Source organism: Pongo pygmaeus, chromosome 17 (assembly GCF_028885625.2).
Source record: "Pongo pygmaeus isolate AG05252 chromosome 17, NHGRI_mPonPyg2-v2.0_pri, whole genome shotgun sequence".
Classification (NCBI taxonomy): domain Eukaryota; kingdom Metazoa; phylum Chordata; class Mammalia; order Primates; family Hominidae; genus Pongo; species Pongo pygmaeus.
Window position 1 is genome coordinate 21,360,528 of NC_072390.2, and position 22,583 is coordinate 21,383,110.

The following is a 22,583-nucleotide window of genomic DNA, read 5'->3' on the forward strand; positions in this document are numbered from 1 at the left end:
TAAAACATTAGCCCAGCATGGCAATCAGCTGCCCACCGAGGCAGTCACCATGACTACAAACCTCAGCAGAGATTATCTGTACCATGCGCTGTTTTCTTGATGTCATGAGGTCACACAGGGAGGCAGTGGATGGGGTAAAAAAAAAAAACAACTTTAGGCCAGGCATGGTGGCTCATGCCTGTAATCCCAGAATTTTGCGAGGCCAAGGTGAGTGGATCACCTGAGGTCAGGAGTTCAAGACCAGTCTGGCCAACATGGTGAAAAGCCGTCTCTACTAAAAATACAAAAAAATTTAGCTGGGCACGGTGGTGCACGCCTGCAATCCCAGCTACTCAGGAGGCTGAGGCAGGAGAATTGTTTGAACCTGGGAGGCCGAGGTTGTAGTGAGCAGAGATCGCACCACTGCACTCCAGCCTGGGCGACAGACCAAGACTCCATCTCAAAACAAAAACAAAAACAAAAACAAAACAAAAACAACTTTATAACATTCAACTTTGTGAAAAGTCTTTATTTTCCTTTGGGCTTTTTTTTTTTTTTCCTAAAATGAAATCTGTATTGTGAATGAATACAGTGGACCACTGAACAACATGTGTTTAAACCTGGCTGTTCCACTAAAATGCAGATTTTTTTCAACCCAATGTGTATTCATGAGATGGAAAAGCCTCTCATACAGAGGGGCCGACCTTTTTTGTCCATGGGTTCAGCAGGACAGACTGTGGGACTTGAGCATGCTGGGACTGTGGTGTATTTGGAGGTCCCAGAACCAATCCCCTGAGGGTACCAAGGGACAGCTGGGCCTTGCTGTTTGTCACTCTCCTGCGAGTGTAGTCACTGTCAGACAATCACTCCTGTTTGAACATCTCTGAGTAGGATGAGAACATTTTTCTTTGGGGTCTATAAAGCTGTGGGCAGGGTTTTGACAGCAGTAAACACGCCAAAGGCAGAGGCTTTGCTGAGACAGTCCCTAGCCGATATCCACAGAAGGCACAATCACACACACACACACACACACGTGGGCATAGCTGTCTTCTCTGCTACGTACACTTGGAATTATAACGTTAGTCTAGTGCTCTGGCCTCTCTGGCTTGGCCCTGGAAGTTGCCCCCATGGGCAGCTCCGGAGAGCATGGCTGCCCAGACCCAGGGACCACCCTGAGGGGCTGGCTGGTCAAATGACTCTACTGAATCCAGACTTTTTATTCCTATATCTATGGAAAAGGGACACAGAACGGTTCCAAATCTTGCAGGCTTGAGGACAGACATTTTCAGACTCCTTTACACTTGAGCAATCTGTTTCATATTTTCTTCCTTCTGAATGGTCAGTGAACGGCCACGCTAACAGGAAAACTCCCCACAAATTCAATCTGCTTGACACCAAAACATTTGCGTTAAAGAGAAAAAATACCACCGGATCTTCCAAATGATTGTCTTTATGGTGCTGAAAATCAAGATGTGCTATTTGCAGATCTGGAGAACAGTGACTGAATTTTTTTCCTTTTACATCAGACCATTTGGCACTTTTTTGGGGGGAGATGGGAAATACTCCAATGTTATGGTGTTTGGAGGTGGACTCTTTGCTAGGTAATTAGGTAATGAGGGTGGAGTCCTCATGAATGGGACCAGAACCCTTATAAGAAGAGGCTGGAGGCTAGCAAGCTCTTTCCACAAGAGAAGGTGGCAGTCTGCCACTGGGAAGAGTGGCCTCATCCGAACCCAACCGTGCTGGCACGGTGGTCTCTCATGTCCGACCTCCAGAATGAGAAATCAGTGTTTGCTGTTTATAAGCCACCCGGTCTACGGTACTTTGTTCTAGCAGTCAAACTAAGGCTGAATTTTAAAGTTTTAGCTCTTATGTTTATATTTTTATCCATTTGAGTTAATTTTTGGGTATGTTATAAGGGTCCAATGTCATTCGTTTGCATGTGGCTATCCAGGTTCCCCATCACCACTCTGAAAAGGCTGTCCTTTCCCCATTGAATGGCCTTCGCATCCTTTCTGAAAATTACTTGACCATATATTTGAGGGTTTATCTCTGGACTCTCTGTTCTATTCCATTGGTCTATATATTTGTCTATATCCCAGCACCATACTGTTTTGATTACTACAGCTTTGTAGTAAGTTTTGAAATCAGGAATTGTGAGACCTTTAACTTTTCAAATCTTTTTTTTTTTGAGATTATTGTGGATATTTAGGGTCCCTTGAGATAATATATAAACTTTAGGATGGATTATTTTTCCTATTTCTGCAAAAAGCCTCTTTGGGATTTCAAAAGTGATTACACTGAAGTCTGTACATTGCTTTCAGTAGTACTAACATCTTAAAAATAGTTAAGTCTTCCAATTCATGAATACAAGGTATCTTTCCATTTATTTGTATCTTCTTCCATTTCTTTCAGCGATGTTTTCTATTGCTTAGTGCACAAGTCTTTCACCTCCTTGGGTAAGTATATTTCTAAGTATTCTGTTCTTTTTGATGCTACTGAAAATGGAATTTTCTTAATTTCCTTACCAAATTGTTCACTGTACATGAAAATAAATGCAACTGATTTTTGCATGTTGATTCTGTATCCTGCTACTTTGCCGAATTCATTAGTTTTGACACTTTTTGGGTTATTTTTTAAATAGAATCTTTAAGGTTTTTACACATAAGGTCATGTCATCTTCTAACAGAGATACTTTTACTTCTTCCTTTCCACTTGGAATGTCTTTTATTTCTTTTTCCTGCCTAACTGCTCTGGCTAGAACTTCTAATTAATACTGTGTTGAACAGAAGTAGTGAAAGCAGGCATTCTTGTCTTGTTCCTGGTCTTATCGAGGAAAAGCTTTCAGTCTTTCACCGTTAAGTATGATGTAAGCTGTGGGCTTTTCATAGATAGCCTTTGTGATGTTGAAGTAGCTTCCTTCCATCCTACTTTGTTGAGGGTTTCTATCGTGAAAGGATGTGGAACTTCATCAAATACTGATGGCAGTGGTGGCCCATCTGGAGCAGCTGCTGCGAAGATGCTGGCTGCACCGGGGAAGCATGGCCAGGGCTCTGTGCTCCACGGAGCCGGTGAGAGCCAGGAACAGGTGGGAGCCCTGCCCTCTTCTGAGTTGGTGGGGCAGGAGCCCTGCCCTCCTGGGTGCAGCTGCAGTCACAAAGCTGCAGCTGCGGACCCAGGCATTCCTGTGCTCTCAGGGGCCTAGCAAAGTCCCCTGCCCCTGCAGGCTCAGAAGTGCCTGCTCCTGCTGCCTGGCCTCTCCCCGATCCTGGTGCCTGCTCCAATTTTGGAGCAAAGTTGAGGCTGAGCCTGGGCACTGTCACAATTCGACCAGGTGTGTGTCTGCTCAGGGCGGTGCTGATATGTCAGCCCCCTGCCACCTCAGCCCCCTCCGGACTTTGGGTGCTGACGAGCATTGGTGGGAGGCTGAGGCAGGGGTGGGCTGAGGGTGGCTTGGTGTGGGCCTCCAGGTGCCCCTTGACACCAACAGCCTGGGCGCTGTGTACATGACTGATGGCAGCAGGAGGCAGACAGGCTCCTGGGCAAAAAGGGGCAGGTCCCTGCTGAAGCCCCACCTTCAAGCCAGGGATGGCCTAAAGCATGGGGGCCAAGCTGTCAGTTCTGAGTGGAGTCCACAGACCAGAGTAAGAACTTAGGATGCTTTTTCTGGGCCTGCTGTGGCCGTCCATGGACCAATCAGCATGCACTTCCTCCCTTTTGAGCTCATTAAAAATCCTGGATTCAGTTTGACTTGAACAGACGTCAGATCAACCTGCCTGTGGATAGGAGCTACTCACTGCAGGTCTCCTTTCCACTGACAGCTAGACACTTATTGCCATGACCTGCCTGAGGAAAGGAGCTAGCCATTGCCAGACAGACATCAGGATGACCCGCCTGGGGAAAGGAGCTACCCACTGTGGGTCTCCTCTCTGCTCTGAGCTGGACAGACATCAGGATGACCTGCTTACAGAAAGGAGCTATCCAGTCTGGGTCTCCTGAGAGCTGTTCTGTTGCTCAATGAAGCTTCTCTCCACCTTCTCACCCATCAGTTGTCCATGTACCTCATTCTTCTTGGATGTGGGACAAGAACTTGGGACCTGCTGAATGGTGGGACTAAAAGAGCTGTAACATAAACAGGGCTGAAACATGCCCCTTCACTCACCACACTGTGGGTAACAAGAAGGAAAGAAGAGCTGTGACCCTTAGGGCAGCCCAGACCTAGGGTTCTCCTAGCCAGGGCTGTGACGCGTCTTTGGGACTCTGCAGTTCCTGGCGTCTCCAAGATTCCGGGTACCATCACGTTCCCCTCATCCAGACGCAAGTGCCTGCAGTGGATGCTGCATGCAGTATATCTGGTCCAGCTGCAGCCTTGCACAGAGCAAACACCTATGCCAGCACCTGGAGCTGCCTGCCCTGCTGCAGCAACCAGTGCGCCTGGCTGTGCACAGTGGCTGGACCTTGCACTCACTTGCTCACACACCCCTCACCACTCCGTGCCTGGCTTGCCCTTGGCAGGTGTGGGATCTGGGCCAGTAATGTGAGCTGAGCGCAGCCTGCCAGGGGAAGTGGGCAGGATGAGCCCAGTGGGCACGAGCAATACTCAGGCAGAAGGCACCACCAGCCACAAAGGTTTCTGACTGGCCAAGTGACACCCTAAGGATCCTGTGACAATACTATTTCTGCATCAACTGAGATGACTGTGGGACAAGAACTTGGGACCTGCTGAATGAAGTTCGGGACCCCCAACTTCATTCTGTTAATGTAGTGTATGACACTGACTGAATTTCATGTATGGAACCATCCTTGCCTTCTGGGAATAAATCCCCCACTCGTTGATGATGTATAAGCCTTTTACTTTTTTAAATTTAATTTTTATTTAGTATTATTATTATTTTTGAGACGGAATCTCGCTCTGTCTTCCAGGCTGGAGTACAGTGGCACGATCTCAGGTCACTGCAACCTCTGCCTCCCAGGGTCAGGTGATTCTCCTGCCTCAGCCTCCTGAGTAGTTGGGATTGCAGGTGCGTGCCACCATGCCTGGTTAATTTTCGTATTTTTAGTAGTGACAGGTTTCACCATGTTGGCCAGGCTGGTCTTGAACTCTTGACCTCAAGTAATCTGCCTCCCTTAGCCTCCCAAAGTGCTGGGATTACAGGTGTGAGTCACTGTGCCCAGCCAGTATAACCCTTTTAATATACTGCTGAATTTAGTTTGCTAGTATTTTGTTAAGGACTTTTGCATCAATATTTATAAGAAATATTAGTCTATGGTTATCTTTTTCTGTTGTGTCTTTGTCTGGCTTTGGTATCAGGAATGCTGGCCTCATCTCATAATGAGTTAGGAAATGTTCCCACCTCTTGAAATTTCTAGAAGTTTAAGAAGGATTGATGTCAATTCTTTAAATGTTTGGTAGAATTCACCACTGAAGCCATGTGGTCCAGGTTGGAGATTTTAGACTATTGGTTCAATCTCCTTACTAGCTATAGATCTATTAAGATTTTCTATTTCTTCATGATTTAGTCTTGGTAGGCTGTTTCTAATATCTTTTCATTTCATCTAGGTTATCCAATTGGTTTGCATACAATTGTTTGTAGCGCTATTTTATAATCCTTTTCATTTCTGTATTTTTTGGATCATTTTTCTTCCAACCAGTACATTTCATATTATTAAAGGACAGTCATCTGCAGCCATGACTTACTGAGGGTTCCCTTGTGCTGTGCCATGGACTGTAGCCTGCTGCCATGCGTCCACGTATGCAAGGCCACACCACACCTGAACCCTCCTGGGCTTATGCTCTCAGCTACACTCTCCTTTCCACACACACACAGAGAGGACCCCAGGAATGATCAGATGTGGGGACTGAAAACAACCAGGGAGAGCACTGAACACAGTGTTTTCCAGCATGTGCTTTGCAACCTCTTAGAGAGCTGGAAAATCCATTTAAGTGGGTCACAGCCAGCATTCCAAAAACTGAAACAGAATAGAAATGATCTGAGCACACTGTAAGTATTGTTTTGTAAAACCTCTGCCTCAATTGCATTATAGGAGGCTTTTGTGTTGTGATATAAAATGTATTTCTTACTGTTCTTCATGGCTAAATACAGATTGAAGGCCTCCGAATGAAGCCAGTTATCCCTCATTTTAGATGGGGCGAAACTGAGGACAGAGGGCATATTCCTCTCTAGGTGCCTCAGTCAGTCTGCGGTAAAGCAAGACTACTGCTGGGTATTTTGATTCTACCCAAGGGCTAACCTCCCAGTGAATGAATGTATTTTATGGCCTCAAATAGTTGGAAATCTATTTTTCCCCTGTTTCACAATGAGAATTTCAAAGAAGAGGTGAAACTGATCTTTGGATATTCAGCAACACCTTTGCCTTCTGATAAAATCAATTTTCCCTGTTTTCTCCCTTTTTTCATGCAGCCTCTCCATCCTGATAGTTTATCACTACCGTCCTTTCCACTCTAGATGGCAGTCACAGCCTGGATGTGAGGCCAGTACCCCTGGCTGTCAGAGACTGCACCTCCCCCCTTTCTTCCTCCTGGGGAATCCATCATCAGACTTCTCAGATTCAAGATCCCCCAACTCTGCTCAATCTAGGGCACATCCCTTAAGAGGAAAGACAAATCATCTAGGAAGGTCTGCTGGGAAGAAAAGGAAGGGAATCCTTTCTATTTCTAGGACAATGCAATGGGCTAGCGGGGAAAAGCAATATGAGGTGCCTCTCCCAGCTTGGTGCTGGGGTTAGTGAGCAATCAGACTTCAAGAGGAATCAGCCTGGGGATGAGAAAGTTCCAGGCAGCAGGAAAATGTGGAACCACACAAGATCCAGGCAGGCGTCATCCTGATCTCAGCCCCAGTTGCCTCGTCTCACATGTGAGAAGAAGTCAGGGCTCAGAGGGGATTTTCTGTGACCTTCACCCAAGGTCACAGAGCTGCTGGTGCTTCGCCAAGAGCCAGACCCCAGCCTGGTGAGCCTCCCCAACAAGGGCCACCCAGAGTTACGATCATTCAGATAATTTTTAATCTTCTTCTCTTTTTTTTTTTTTTTCCAGAACAAACCACACCAACTTTCCAGGACTAAGCAAAAAATAAACCAACAGATTTTACTATTAGATTATTAATGCTAATACCTTATATATTTAAAAGATTACTATAAATTTGTCGATAAAAATGTTCATACATTTTATTTAAAATTATTATTTTAGCCACCATAGAAACCATGTTCAAATGAATTACTCTGGGAGTCTATAGATGCCCAGAACATTACTGCCTTCAGCCTCAGTTTACATGATCAGAGGATGTTTTGTAATTGCAAAGGTAATACATGAATACATTCTTACCATAAAAGTTTTACTTCACAGACCAGGGTTCCTTTGTCCTTACTTCCTTCCCAGGCACAGCTGTCAGTTTGCTGTGGGTCCTTCCTGACTATTCTCTACAGATCAGTTTGTAACTCGGACGTCAATCTCACTAATTGAGTCGTGCTTGTCTTTGCACCAAAATTGTATCATTTGGTTTGATCACCCATATAATGAACAAGATTTAACTCTAAACGGATTTTGGCTGGTACCAAAAATCAAATCTATCCCCAAAGAGCAAATAGTTTTCCTATTTGATCTTTGCAAAGGAAGATTTGCCATTGTGGAGAAGCTTTTAAAAAATCTCCCTTGATTAAAAAAACAAACAAACAAATAAAAACAACCCAGTCAGGTGCAGTGGCTCAGGCCTGTAATCCCAGCACTTTGGGAGGCTGAAGTGGGAAGATCGCTTGAGCCAAGGAGTTCAAGACCAGCCTGGGCAACACAGTGAGAACTTGTCTCTACAAAAAATTTAAAAATTAGCCAGGCATGGTTGTGGGTGCCTATAGTCACAGCTACACAGGAGGCTGAGGCAGGGGGATCAGTTGAGCCTAAATGTTCAAGGCTGCAGTGAGTTATGATCATGCCACTATACTCCAGCCTGTGCAACAAAGTGAGATCTTGTCACTTAAAAATAACCCCAAAACCTGAAGGTAATTCCTAAACGTTCTGAGCAGTGCCAACATCAGTAGAAGGACTATTTGAGACACTGTCGCTTTAAAGATAAGCATTGACTCTTCCAAAGCTCTGTCCACTGTGTTTCAGGTGGGAATCTGCGTGGACCTGGGGTCCAGCATCCTTATGCAGTTTCTGCCTGGCCGCTTGGCCTCCTGTTTCCCTTAATTGAAGGGAGATGTTCTCATTTCGAGGTGATGTGAAATTGTCTATCCTCTAATGCTTCAATTAGACATGGCAAAGGGCAAAACCTTTCAAATGACCACCTGGGCAGCCTGATAATTGGAAGTCCTTGCTCACTCAGACAGACACAGTGTGGCCAACCCGCCGGACCCTGAGCTCTTGGAAATGCAGTTTCCGTGAAATGCAATAACAGAGAGTTGTCATTGGCCAACCGACAAACACACACATCTGGTCTGTGGTGCAGCAGGGTCTGCCTTGCCTGCAGGGAAACGGTCCCCTGCGGTTCATCCCCACAACGATGCCAGAGGAAGCCTGTGGCTCTTTTCTTTAGTCTGGAGTGTCAGAGGCAGACCGAGTACAACTGCATCAGTAAGCCCTTTAGTCCACTCCTTCAAGCCTTACTGAAAATCATTCCTTTCCATCGTTTTCCACATGCTTTTCTAAATGTATGAGGTGGGCAGGAGTGAGAGCAGCAGGGCACAGGGAGCCAGCACTCCAGCTGCAGTGGGAATGAACAGTGGCGCTGAAACCCCTGCTCCCTGTGCCCTCCGAGGGATCCCAGGACACTGCCTGTGGGTTTCTCAAACACCCCTGAGCCTGGGGCCCACCTCAGAGCCCCTGTCTGCAGGGGAGGGTGGAGGGACACTGCCCAGGTAGAGAAAGGCACTCGCCACATATGGCACACCCAGAGGTCCCCTCACCATGAGTTCTGAGCCCCAGCACCGCGGGCTCCTGGCTGTCAGACACCTGCCCAGGACCGTCTGCCCTCTGGCCGCTGCTCCCAAGGCCAGCAGAGAGGCTGCTGGTGCAGGGCCGAGCCTCAGAAAGCAGGGAGCCCATGGCCACCTCTGTCCCTCTGGCTACAAGCTTTAGTCACAGAGGAGGGCCTTGCCTGGGGAGATGACTGGACAGCAGTGGCCACGAGTGACCATGTCAGGCTGGGCACAGGACACGCACAGCACTGTGGACCCAGACACGTGTCTGAACTCCTAACCAGGCAGGAACAGTCTTTACTTCCACAAGGACCTTCTCACCCATTTTTCTGGGAACCAGTGGCCCTCTCAGTCTATCTTGGTCTTCAGCCTTGTGATAGAAGCCTGAGTGCAGAAGAACATTTTCTCTGAAAAACAACCCCCACGTGCAAACCCACAGATGGCAATGCTGCTGCCCGTCGCTGAAGGGTCCCCAGCAAGAGACGGGTGACAGCCTGGGCAGCACAGGCCCGCTCCATGGCAGCCACCTCACAGCCCCAGCCTCAGGGTGTGGCCCCATAGGCTGCTTTTTCAAGAGAAGATGTAAATTCCAATTTTCATGTGAAATCTCACAATTTTTATTTTTTATTTTTTTATTTTTGAGATGGCGTCTCCCTCTGTCAGCCAGGCTGGAGTGCAATGGCGTGATCTCAGCTCACTGCAACCTCTGCCTCCAGATTCTCCTGCTTCAGCCTCCCAAGTAGCTGAGATTATAGGCGCATGCCACCACACCTGGCTAACTTTTGTATTTTTGAGTAGAGACAAGGTTTCACCATGTTGGCTGGGCTGGTCTCAAACTCCTGACCTCAAGTGATCTGCCCACCTCGGCCTCCCAAAGTGCTGAGATTATAGGCGTGAGCCACCGCACCCAGCCCCAATTTTTAAAAGCTAGATCAACTTAGGTTCGAACACCATGTGGGGCAAACCACGTACACAGCCATGCTCTAGGCTAACTCTGTGGCTTCTGCAGAGAGGGACTTGTGGGGAGAGCTCACCCCATGTCAGGGCACTGTGGATCTGAGGAACATGAGTTTCTGCATCAAGAGGGCTGACAGCCACCAAGTGCTTGTCCTCCTCAGCAACAGCCAGGGTCCCTCCCAGTGTCAACCCCAGGGAGCTGAAGGTGCCCAGCTGTGCTGGGTGGGGCCTGGCTGTTCCTCCTGGCTATGAACAATGGGCACCTGGATTTTCACAACCCATTTAATCCCTGTAGGAGTTGGTAATGAAGAGATGCATGACGTGATTCCTTTTGTTAATTTTTAAAATTGAAATTGCTGTTTCTATAGGTCAAAATGGCTGAATGTTAACAATTTCATAGGCTTCAATCTGGGTAAAGGTCCCTGTCCCTCTCCTGCCTCTCCTTCCATCCACTGATGGACAGACCCTTCTGCCTGCATGCCATCCCCTACCCCTGGGCTGTCCACACAGGCCAGGCTGGACCCTCTGGGCCAGGCTGCTGGCAGTCAGAAAAGGTCACCCGGGCTCCCCCAGCTCCAGCAAGAAATGTTCCAGCAACTTGTTCAAACAGTTCTCCGGGCTGTGTCTAGAATATTCATGCCCCTTTACTGCTTTCCCATTACTGAGTGGTCTAAGATAATGAAAAGAAATCTAGACAGTCTCAATGCTCAGAAGTCACACAAACCAGGCTCCAAAGAAACCAAGCTCAGGCTACCTCAGCAAGAATGCACAAGGATTCAGATCCGGACCCGCCGCTGCTATCTGCCATGATGTAAGCATTTGTTTGTCTGTGATGTAATTTACACCTGGGTTGCTAGTTTTCATTTTCATCCAGAAATCACTACTTCCACCACATTCAGGCCCAGTAACATCCATTCCTTGGGCCCCCCTGGGACACACAGTGTCTACCGCATGGCGACAAAGGCTGACTGGCTTGGGGACACCCATCACATTCATGCAGCATGCATTGTCCCAGACCAAGGGACATGGGAGGAAGGTGCCAGTGTCAGGAGGATGCTGGTGGAGGGGAGGAGGTTGCTGGTGGAGGGAGGAGGGCTCTGGTGGGGGGAGGAGGGCTCTGGTGGGGGGAGGAGGGTGCTGGCGGGGTGAGGAGGGCTCTGGCGGGGGGAGGAGGGTGCCGGCTGAGGGGAGGAGGGTGCTGGTGGGGGGAGGAGGGTGCTGGCAGGGGGAGGAGCATGCTGGCAGCGGGAGGAGGGCTCTGGTGGGGGGAGGAGGGTGCTGGCAGGGGGAGGAGGCCTCTGGCGGGGGTAGGAGGGCGCCGGCTCCGGCTCCTCACCTGCACCTGCACAGGAGCACACCCTATGGGACAGGGACCAGACTGGCTGAGCTGGGCACTCCCTCAGGAAGGGGCCAGAGAAGGCAGCGGGGCAGTCACCACTTCTCAGAAGGGGACTCTCCGCAAGAAGCAGGGAAGCCAGGGCCACCGCGATGCTGTCTGGTTAACCTTGGTCTGGCCCTTCCTTGTGGTCAAAGTGGAAAACCTATAGAGGAGGCGAGGGGCCGCTCACAGCAGGGTGGGAAGCTTCCTCAACCAAGTAAGGCTGCTGGCCCATTCATCCTCCTCCTCAAAACCAAAACTCACTCCCATCCTATTGCCCCAAGCTATGTTTCCACCTCCACTCTTCAGGCTTCCAGCAGAAAGACGTAACAGTAAGTTTAATCAGAGTGTGAAGCCTAATCACCTAGAAGTTGGTTAATTCGATGCCCAGCCCTTCTCGCACCAGGTTTAAATAGAACATCATTTTCTAACGTGCTCACGGAGCCCTGGGGTGGGTCTCTACTAACAGGCCGTCACAGGAGGCTCCCCAACAATGCACAGGCTCCTAATGAGGCTGCACTCCACAAAGGGGACAGGAGGAGCAACCACCCCCAGCTGCTGACTGGAGGGTCCTGAGCCGCCGCCAGGGCCTGGACTCCCAGGGCCTCGGGTGCTGCAGGAGAAAGGCCTGGGACATTGGTGCTGAGAAAGGAAGAGGTGCTTAGGGGCTTGCAGGGGCTCTGATAACTGGAAAGAAGCCATGAGGACGGCAGCATCTGCCCAGACACACTCATCCTCCCCAGCCGCCTTGCCCCGGAGCACAGGCCCAAACAGCAGCACAGGGATCCCAGGGGGCAGAGGACTGCCAGGCTCTGCCAGGGGGCACAGGGCTGTCCCTGCCATGCTGACCAGCCAGCCATGCCTTCCCATCCCCTTCCAAGCCCCTTGTGAGGGGGCTTTCTGACACAGGCGGTCACCTAGGGATGGGGAAGGCGGGGAACTTGGAATTGCCCTCGCCAACTGCACATGGGCCAGGCCGGGCATGGGGACGGAGGAGACGCAGGTCCTCATACCTGCCCCAAACACCTCCTACAGCTCCCACACCTGACACTCCCCCATCCCAAAGGCACAATCGGCCAGCCAGACCCCTAGCCTCCCCCAGGAAGATGGAGAGAATGGCAGCGGGGTCTTGGCCTCCGCCAGGGCACTGCAGGTGCTGCTGGTGGCGGGGGCGGGGCATGGCCACTGTTTCCCCCTCCTACTCAGTGCCTGGCTCCTGGGGAGTGTCCACTGAATGGCTGGATGACAGAGGAGGCAGGAGTCACTGGGGAAACTGTTCCCAAGGCAGAGTCCCAGACCAGACCCCAAACTCGTACTGCTGGGAAGAGCTCTCCGCTCTGTGGATGCCTCAGAGCCAGCCTAGAGAGACCCCCTCATGGTAACAGGCAGCCTCTTTTACCAGTGAAGTGCCCCTGGGTCCGGCAGTGCTCAGCACCTGGTGGGGCCGGCTCCTCTGCCTCAGCACTGCTCACATCCACTCAGATGAGTCTTTGTTGCGGGACTGCCCGTGCACTGTAGGACGCACTGTACAGATGAGTCTTTGTTGCAGGGCCGCCCGCGTACTGTAGGACACATTGTAGGATTCCCCCTTATGATGCCAGACACTGCAAATGTCCCCTAGACATTGGGCAGAATCAGCCCTGATTGAGACTCCTGAGCTGAGTGTAAATGAATCAGATCGCTCCCCTAATACTGTATACGGGGAACAGGCATTTCTTAAAAGAAGTTAGAAGTAGGGAATTAGGAGGCAGGAAGCCTGGCTGCGTGGGGGCATTCCTGGGTGGAGAGGACCTGGGTTAGGGGACCCTCAGGGCAGAGAGAGGGAAATGGACAGCATGGCCACACCCATAGTATTAGCGAGGCCTGAGTCTGTGTCCAGGAGAGAATGGAGGTTTCTTCCTCGTCAGCTGCCACTCTTTTCTCTTTTGGGGAACCATCAACTTGGCTAATAGACCAGATCGGGAAGTGGAGCAAGGGCCTGGGCCGAGCTGCCTCTGGTCATCGTGCTGGAATGCATCTTGTGTTTTATGAAACATCACACAGAGTCCTTTGCTAAGCTATGCTGAAGCCGTAGGAGGAACAGCCACACCTCGAGGAGGGACAGCTCCCAGTTCCAGGTTACTCAGAAAAAAAGGAGAAATAGCATAGCAGCTCAGGACCTCAAACCCACGCTGCGTGCAGCCGGATCTCTGCAAGCCCCAGCTCAGCTCCAGAACAGAGCTCTCAGGGGGAACACTGCATGTGCACATTAACAAAACGAGGCCCAGACAGGGATGTGGACCTCTGTGGACACAATTCACTGGCTGCCGAATGTCTTCACCTGCCACACAGCATGCAGCCCTGAAGGGACCTCTGAACGTCGCTTTGTCACCTTCCTGATTTCAGGGAAGGGAGGCTCTGCTGGTGGGGCAGCCGGCGCTTCCCGGGAAAGGGCATCACACAAACCTGCCGCCACATGACACAGAAGACACTTTTTTGACACTTTTTGCTTTTTTTGCTGGGCCTCTTGGTTGGTAAGGGTGTGGCCAGTGTGCTGGTGTTCAGGACACAAGGTGCTATGAACAGGGACAGCAAGCGGGGCTGGGTCTGCACCAGGAACAGAGCAAGGAGCTGCCTGACCCACATTAGGGAGAGAGAAGCCAATGCCGGGGCAAGTCTGGGAGGAAGACTGGGGAGCGCCCAGGCAGGGGACAGAAAACTCCCCGTGTTCCTGCGCAGAGACCCCGAGCGTTCTGCAGCTCCTGGAGGGAAGGCCAAGGAACGCTGTGCTTGTTTCCACCAAGTCCAGGGGTGGCGTTCACAGCCCGTAATACATTAAGGCAAAGCAGCGATGCCTGAGCCTTCTGCAGTTCTGAAACTGCTGCTGTGATGAGATTTTCTCCCTGTCCTCTCTCAAAACACAGGTGAATCCCATACACGGTGTGTTTAGAACTTCAGAAGAATTAGTCCTCCCTCTGTCCAACAATCTACAGGCATCAGGATGCCAAAGCGTTCAGTGCGTCTGGATGGCGCAGCTCTGTGGACACCAGACAAAGGACCCCGGGATGCTGTCGAGGCTCGAGGAAAGTAACACAGCAGGGCCAGAGGGACTTGTGGACTGAACTGGGCATCCAGAGAGAGGACAGAAGGGGCAAGAGAGGATGCAGGGGGCAAGAGGAGGAAAGGGCTGTCAAGGGTGCACGCCTTCCCCTGGCATCCCATCTCCTCCCCGAGGCTGCCCCGTCTAGCCCTCACCACGGTCTGAAGGTAGCACTTGGTAGCACCCACCCTTTCCTCTCCCCACTACCTGCAGGAGCTGCAGAGCAGACAGCAAACCTCAGCTCTGCCCATATGGATGGCTGCGCCAATGATCCTAGTGAAGTGTGAGCCTGCCCTCCTGAGAGGGGTCCCAGGGGTCCCAGAGCCAGCGGCCACCCCAGGAAACCCACCTGGACAGCTGCACCCCATACCCTGGACAGGCTCCGTAAGTCAGGGCGGGGGCCGGAACTGCACAGCCCTGTTCCTGAAGAGGGATGCTCCGTAAGGACCCGCTCCTGTGCTCAGCAAACCGCAGGGCTCGACACTGTGGGGACTCAGCCTCGCTGCCCACCACAGAAGCCAAGGATTTATATACTCGCTGAACTCACCGCTCCTAACCCTCTGGCTGGAAGCCATCAAAACCACAGCCTGTAAAACAGGCTTGGGACAGCAGCTCCTGGTCTCTCAAGTTTGATCATAGTGCAGTTTGGCTGAGTGTCCACCACCGACAACCCCACCCTCCACAACCCCACCCACCACAACCCACCGCCAACAAGCCCACCGCTGACAAGCCCACCGCCGACAACCCCACCGCCGATCCCCAGGAAGCTCCCGCGGCCTCAAGCTCCGGGCGTCCTCCAGCTCATGGCACCCATGTGCTGCCGGCACGTTTAGTGACGATGAGCACGTCATTTGTCCCCGCAGCACCTCCAGGACCCAGCTCAGGACAGGATTTTACAACACAATGAATCTCACAAGTGCACTGCCAAGCCAGAGGAGCCAGGCACGAGGGACCACCCAGGGCCGGTCCCGTTGGTGCACAGCTCAGAAGCTGGCAAAGCCATGTCGGGCAGCAAAGATCCAGGGGAGGCCTGGGAGGGGCCACGCAGGCTTCTGGGGGGACTGCCGTGTCTGTTTCTTCACTGGGTGCTGGTCACACTGGTGTGTTCAGTTTGTGGGGACTCACTAAGTGGAACACGTATGAGGTGCGCTTCGCCACGTTTGTTACATGTCAACTGAAAGCACTCCCGGCCTCTGAACCCTGATGGGCTCCTAAGCCTCTTGCCGCTGCCTGACTCTGGAGCCGGGGCGGCCGGGGTACTCACCTGCGGCAGCCCGTCCTCCCGCCTCCGGCTCTGGCTCGGGCGGTTGATGAAGGACCGTGTGGAGACTTTGTAGTGGTTCAGCAGGCAGACGATAACCACCACCATCACCGTGACCACCACGACGATGATGATGATTTGGGCGAACTCCAGCTCCGCTGCCACGGAAGAGCAGAGTGGTTAGCCACCTGGCCCCTCCGGCCACCAACCCATTCTCCAGGCACCGCCACCACCCCAGCCAGCAGGCCCTGAAGGCCTCTCACACACATCTGGTCCTCAGAGGCCCGCAGGACACAGAAACGACTGTCCCACTTTAGGGAAGGAGACACCACGGCACAGTCGGGAGGCTGTGCAAACCAGCCGTGGGGAGCGGGAAGCCTGTGCCATGCCCCACCACAGGGAGCTGAGAAAGTCTCCACAAACTGAAGCTATTTCTCCAATGTCACCGCTCTAGAAAAGTTAAACCCGTCTTTATGGCTGAGTGGAGTCTCTCAAAGCAATTCCCCTAGGGACCCATACTTGAAAGGAAAAATCAACTTCAGCCCCTTCCCTCGGAGGCTGTGGCTCTGCAGGTGAGTTAGGAAACACATCTGCATTGTTTCCAGGCCTTCAGGCACAGCACTTCAGGAGTGGTCAGGTCTCCCCTGGGTTTCTGACACCACCACCGCAAAGATTCCCTAAATGCCATTGACACACACTTCACATGTGAGTCCAGCAACACAGAGTGACTTCCAGTCACAGCACATTGGGCCGGCAGCTGGAAGCAGGTGAGCGAGACCCCTGTTTTGGGAGAGGAAGCGGGTCGAGGGCTCACGGGCGGCCTGGAGCCACTTTCTGCTCCCCTCTTCCAGCCCATGGCTCTGCCGCCTGCTTCACTCCTTGTCCCCCACGCTGGAAGGAAGTGACTGACCGTGCAGTGATGTAAATTCAGAACAAGGGGCTCAGGGATGCTAAGAGGAAGACAGTGCAGGAATCTGGAGGAGGCAGGAATAAGAGGAGAGAAGCCATCAACTGTGCTGCCCTGGGCTCACAGCACACATGCACACACATGCACGCACGTACATGGGCTGCAGCAGGGCTCAGGCCCCGGCCGGTGGGGAGGCATATCTGTCAGTGTATCCGCTCACACGTGGGGTGATGCAGGCAGAGATCAGGTGGTGCCTCCCCAGTAGCTACGACTGTGTGCGTCTGCTGGCCACACCCTGGGAACTGAGGGTGAGGCTGGACGAGGGGTTCTCTGGATCCCCATGTCCTACCCTTCAGCAAGGCCCTCCACTTCCACCCTCAGACCCCCACACCCTAGGGACTGAGGGTGGGAGTGGAGGGCAGTGGGACACTGGGGCCTATAGGAGAGGGGCTGGCATCTTGAGAATGGAGAGCAGAGTGTGTAGGAGGCCGGTGGCTGAGCTGTGCAGAGAGCAGGTGGACCTGACAAGTGTCCCCTGCCCCCGCAGGCAGGGAGAGGCCAGGCTGGTGGGAACATCACCGTTCCCTGTGGACACGGGCAAAGCCATGCTCAGAGGCTCAGAGGCCATGCCCTGAGCAGCTCGCAAAGCTGGCAGTCAGTGAGGCCTGCTGGCCCTGCCCCAGCCAAGGGGGTGCTGTTGCTCTGGGGTTCCCCGTGGCCTGTCGGCTAAGTTGCGGGGACTCTAGGGGCCTGGTGCCTGGCCCAGCCTTGGGGTTTGAGTGTCTACTTCCTATGGGGAGGAAATGTCCATCGGAGCTGCCACACTTACACGTGCCGCCCCCACCCCCCCGGCCCCGCCCCCCCACTCACACACACAGAAAGGCTCCCCAGGGCGTATCAACAATTTTCATGCTGGGGGCTTCCTGGAAAAGACTGAAATTGCTCTGAGTCTTTGAGCAGGGGCTTGGGCCCTTTGCAATTGGGTTCCAATGGAAATGTGGCCTTATTTCTGCTCACAGGCCATGGGAAGTATGACATGCTTGTTTACCTAGGAACACAGTCTTCGACTCTTCCCCTGCACATAACCTTCCTGTGTCTGGAACACTCTGGCCTTGACCCTGTGTTTCTCAGGACCCTACCCCCACACACCATGTGACATCTCCCAGGCTGAGTCCGGAGCCCCTACTTTGCCCCTCTTGACACGGGAGGCAGCTAAGTGGCTTCACTGGTACAAGGTGAATTGATGAGCGACTCAGCACCCCCAGGCTGAGAGAAGGGGCTGGGATGTGTGGCCCCGGTGGGCTCTGCCCAGCTGCATGGGTGTGCTCTCTGTGAGGACAGCCACTGCCAACAGGATAAGGCTGCACTGGCTGCAGAGTGCCCGAGTGCGCCTCCAGCAGCCCTGAAGGTCTGTGCAGGGGTCAGCCACCAGCCCAGGGACAAGCATGAAAGGAAGCAGAGAGATTCCGCTCAGGACAAAGGCAGTGAACACAGTGGTGAGGGCTGAACCCCGAAGTCGAAGACTGTGTTCCTAGGTAAACAAGCATGTCATACTTCCCATGGCCTGTGAGCAGAAATAACATCACATTTCTATTGTGACCCGAATAATGCCTTGTTTTTATTTTGTGGTTAAATAGCGGAGTATTCACAAATTAAAGCATGCCCTAGGATTTCCAAATGTTTTCTTTACAAGAGAACTTCACTGCTTTATGGACATGGATATAGAGGAAAATCATGGTGACAGGGAAGGATCAGCACAAAGTCCTGCAATCAATCAACTCTTCCCTTGGAGGACACCTTTCTAGGTCATCTGTTCTTGACTATGGAAAGCTATGCAGATAAGCATTTGCAGCAAAGCAAATCAAATTACGTTTTCACAAGTCTCTGGGCATTTTTTTACATATTTATGTTTCATTTGAAAAGGATTTTTATTATAATGAAAACTTTTTGAAAATTTAAATCATATAGAAGGAAACAGTGCAGTGTAAAGTCTCCCATCCCAACCCACAGCGCCCCTGACTCCACCAAGCCCCACTCCGTCCCGGGGGAAAGCCCAGGCCTCTGTTGCATGTGTGTGTGTTTGCTACGAAATAAAGCCTTTCCTTTTTTCAGTTATTGGAATCGATGTGCAAATATCTTGTTTGTGACTTTTCACTTAATACATCACAGACCTCTTTAAACAGGAACACACGTGCACTGGCCTGTCTGTTACAGAGTACAAACATACTGGCATTTGCCTTCTCCAGCTGGTGGCTGTTCAGGTGGCTTGCTTTTTTTCTTTTTTCTCTTATGACCACAAAATTGCATGTGTATATGTGCAAGTGTGTGGCTGGCACACGTTTGTCAGTATACTTGTAGGAAAGTGTCCTAAAAGTGACATTTCTGGACCCAGGGCATAATCACTTTTCATCCTCATGGCTACTGAGAACCTGCCTTTTGTAAAGGCTGCATTAGTTTAGGCTGTCCCAGGAAGAAGGCATGTTCCCCATGCCCTCATTCACCCTGGAGACTCACCCTTTTAATTGGTGACAATCTGATGGGCAAAAATATGTATCTCATTTTAATTTGTATTTCTCCAATTACTGGTAATTTCAGATCTTTCCCTATGGTTATGGTAATTTGTTTCTCTTTTTCATAATCATATTGGTGTATTTATAGTTTTCTCATTTATTTCTTATGTATTTATATGAAATCTTTACATATTATGGTTACACATCTTTGTCTGTTACATGTTGCAACTATTTCCCCTAGCCAGTCATTTCTTTAAACTTCACCATGAGTTTCTCTATAGATGCTATGAATTTTTATGCCATCAAATACTCTCTTTTTCCTTTACGGTGTCTAAACATCCTGTTTGATTGGGAAGGTCCTCTTTAATATTCTAAACTTATTTTTTTCCTAAGATTTTTGGAGTTTGAATTTTATGTTAGATCTTTATTTGCTCGGGATTTTATTCCTCTTTTGGTCTGACACAGCACATGGAACATGTGATATTGACTGAAAGGTGTGCATCTTCTGAGTGAATATATCTGATTTAAAAACTCAGGCAAGGATGAGAAAGATCTCAGTTGTATGAAACAGTGCATGGAATTACTCTCTGTAAAACTAAACTCCAGGCCAGGCGTGCCTGGAATCTCAGCACTTTGGGAGACCAAGACGGAGGAACTGTTTAAGACCAGGAGTTCAAGATCAGCCTGGGCAAAATAGTGAGACCCTGTCTCTTAAAAAAAAAAAAAAAAAGTAAAGTCCCCACCATCTTTCTTTTTAAGGGGACTGCTTTCTTATAAACCCACCACACACAGGTACCGCCCTGCCCTGCTGGGACACCTGCACCATGCTGTTGCCCTGAGGCTCCAAATATGAGTCATGCCCAGCCGTGGCAGGTGCATCTACAGCACACGGATGAGCAGTGGCCCTGGGGGTTCATGGGCACCCTAGTGGCATGGTGCCTGGGGCAGGTCAAGGTCGCGGGCATGCTCAGAGGCTGTGGGAGCAGGAACACTGTCCCCAGGAGCCTGCAAATCGAATCGAGTGGCCCCGTGGGGTGCCCTGGGGTGGCGGCAGCCTGATGAGGCCTGAGCCATGAAGGCACTCAGCCCTGGGCACAAGAGGCAGCTCTTACTGCAGGCAACAAAGACCTAGGGACACCTGGGTCCCAGACACCACCATCCTCATAGCCTGGTCATCTCACTGCAGCAGCTTGGTCCCTGGCTGCAGGTAAGGGTGGCCCGTGGTGCTCCCGAAGCCCTCCCCTGAGGGCGTCAAGGCCTAGTGCAGGGCCCACACGTGCGGCAGAGCCTTGCTCTGGGGACTCTGGGTAAAACCCATAAGTGGAAACAGACCTCCTTCTCGTCTTCAAGTCACAGGAGCCAGAACACTAGCAACAGAAAAGATGAGCATTGTACTCTCTTCAGGGCCACAAAGCCTCCCCAGGCAGGGCCCAGGAGATCCTCAAAGTGAAAACTGCAGTGAACAGGTTCTTGGAAACGTGTGTGAGGATTCCCAGACCCTGAGCCCTGCACTGAGATGCCCTCTCCCTCCATGACCCCCTTTCAAGCTCACGAGGGGGTGTGTGGCAACCCCCCCCCCACCTGTCCTCCCACACCCTCTCAGTCATTTTAAACAGGAGAATTCCACGAAACACCCACAGCCTGTTTTCACGTGGCAGGGCAGGGAGGTGGCTGTGGTGCGTGGAGCCCAGCATCCACAGAAAGGAAAGACACCTGGGGTTTGGGTTTCGTTTTTAGGGGTTGAGGAGGAGTGGGCTGGAAAGGGGAGGCTAAGAAGAAAATGAATTCTGGAAGAACTGTTAAAACAGAAAGTTTGGAAAATTAAAACCCGCAGGAATAGTAGCATTCTTAGAAAATTAATAGGATGCTTTGGGGCTTCCAAGATGCTACGTGCCTAACACGGATTCTGAACACAGACCACTGGTCGAGTTTCCTTGTTCGACAGTAACGGATGTCCACAGAAGAGTGCTAGAAAGCAGGGCACACAAGGAAAGAAGTTGAGGCCAAAGTCAAATGTTCACATCCCCCTTCTACGGCGCTGTAGTTCATGATGCTGTAACAGATGAGTCACTGCAATGGAAATACCGGATACTTTTTAATACATCTAGTCTAAAACTTACAGGAAGGCATCCTAGCACCTTCTTTTATTATTGTACAGCAGTGACAGTGACGACAGTGATGATGGCATCTCTCTATTTTTATGGAAACATCTCCAGGAAATCCCAAGCTGCACAGTGGAGAATTACAGGAACAGAAGTGGTGTGAAGTCTGTCGGTCTCTTCCCTGGTTCAATGAGGAGCTGAACTGAATCATACTAGAGGCATGAGTGTCTGCGCTATTTTTAAAGAGCTCTGGGGAAGTGCGGTTGTCCCACCTTAGGTTCCTAATATAACACTCATTTCTATTTGTGGGATGGTTAACACCATCTTCCATTTGGTCTTTCCTCCACTAATATATTATCCTTCACTGAAGTCCTATTTCTACAGTTTAATTCTTTTTAAGCTCCAGATGTGTAATGTATGCCCTCAGAGACCCTATCATGGGGCAGGGGGCAAGGTCTGGGCCCCTCATGCGTTCCTCTCTTTCCCCAGGCCAAGTAAACACCTTGGCAGGAATCCAGAAAACGTTCCACGCAGAACATTGCAATGTCACAGAAACAGCCGCCCACTGGCCACGAAGCCCTGGCCCCACCCTGTGTGGTCACTTCCTACCCTACCAACAGCAGCACCCCACCTCACTCCCCTACGTGCTGGCCTCTCCTGGAGCACCAAACCCGGGGCTGGCTGGCCACAGAGCCTTACCTCCAGGCAGCCCCTTCCCCTGCACGCTCTCCTGTCCCACCCTCCCACATGTGGCTGGGCCTGCTTGGCTACTGCACAGTGAACTTGTCGCATTTCCTTCCTGTCTCTGTCCTCCTCAGCAGAGACGGGTGTGGTGATGAGATGACAGTCTTAGGGGTGTCTTACTCTTTATTTATGGCTCTGTGACACTTTTAAAGTGCTGAATGTTCCTAAAGGCTGGTAAATTCTTTCCAAGATCCTCCAGAGACCGGGCGGCGGTGGTGGCAGGAAGACGGGTGGGGGCAGGAGTTGGAATCTACTTAGACTATAATTGCCTCAAGTTTGTGAACTGTTAGTATAAAAATACTCTTGGAGATTTTAATGGTTGAATGAAGATTCACACTCATTAAACACCATGGTTGAGGGGGAAAATTCAGCCTGTGTTACAAGAATGACTTCACAGCTTGAAGTACAGAAGCAAAACAATAAGAGCTATCATCATACTGATTACATTATATATTTTGAATTTTATTTTCCTTGGAGGTGGGTTGGCTACTCTACTGTATAGTACAACAAGTAGAACGAAAGGGAAAAAAGCTACCCTACAGAAATACCCAGGTTTTGGTGTCACCTGCTGGCTTTATCTTCCTTTAAAAGCTCTTTCCTAAGCCCCGATGATGGGTTCACTACCTTTGGGGACTTCCTGTGCAGCTCTGAACCCTGTTCCAGCACTTATCACTGTCTTGGTGGTACCCATTCTCCAGTCTTCTTCCTCCACAGAGTGAGCCCTGGGTCAACGCC

General features: G+C 50.9%; 1 protein-coding gene across 22 annotated transcripts in view; it reads right to left on the bottom strand.

Annotated features, from left to right (window-relative positions):
* The window catches only part of LDLRAD4 (low density lipoprotein receptor class A domain containing 4), a 439,373-nt gene that overhangs the window by 15,571 nt on the left and 401,219 nt on the right, over positions 1-22,583 (bottom strand). For all 22 annotated transcript variants that reach the window (XM_063653354.1, XM_054461261.2, XM_054461258.2 and 19 more), the window contains one exon: positions 15,589-15,743. In XM_063653354.1, the coding sequence (XP_063509424.1) occupies positions 15,589-15,743 (155 nt within the window). The remainder of the gene's footprint in view (positions 1-15,588; positions 15,744-22,583) is intronic.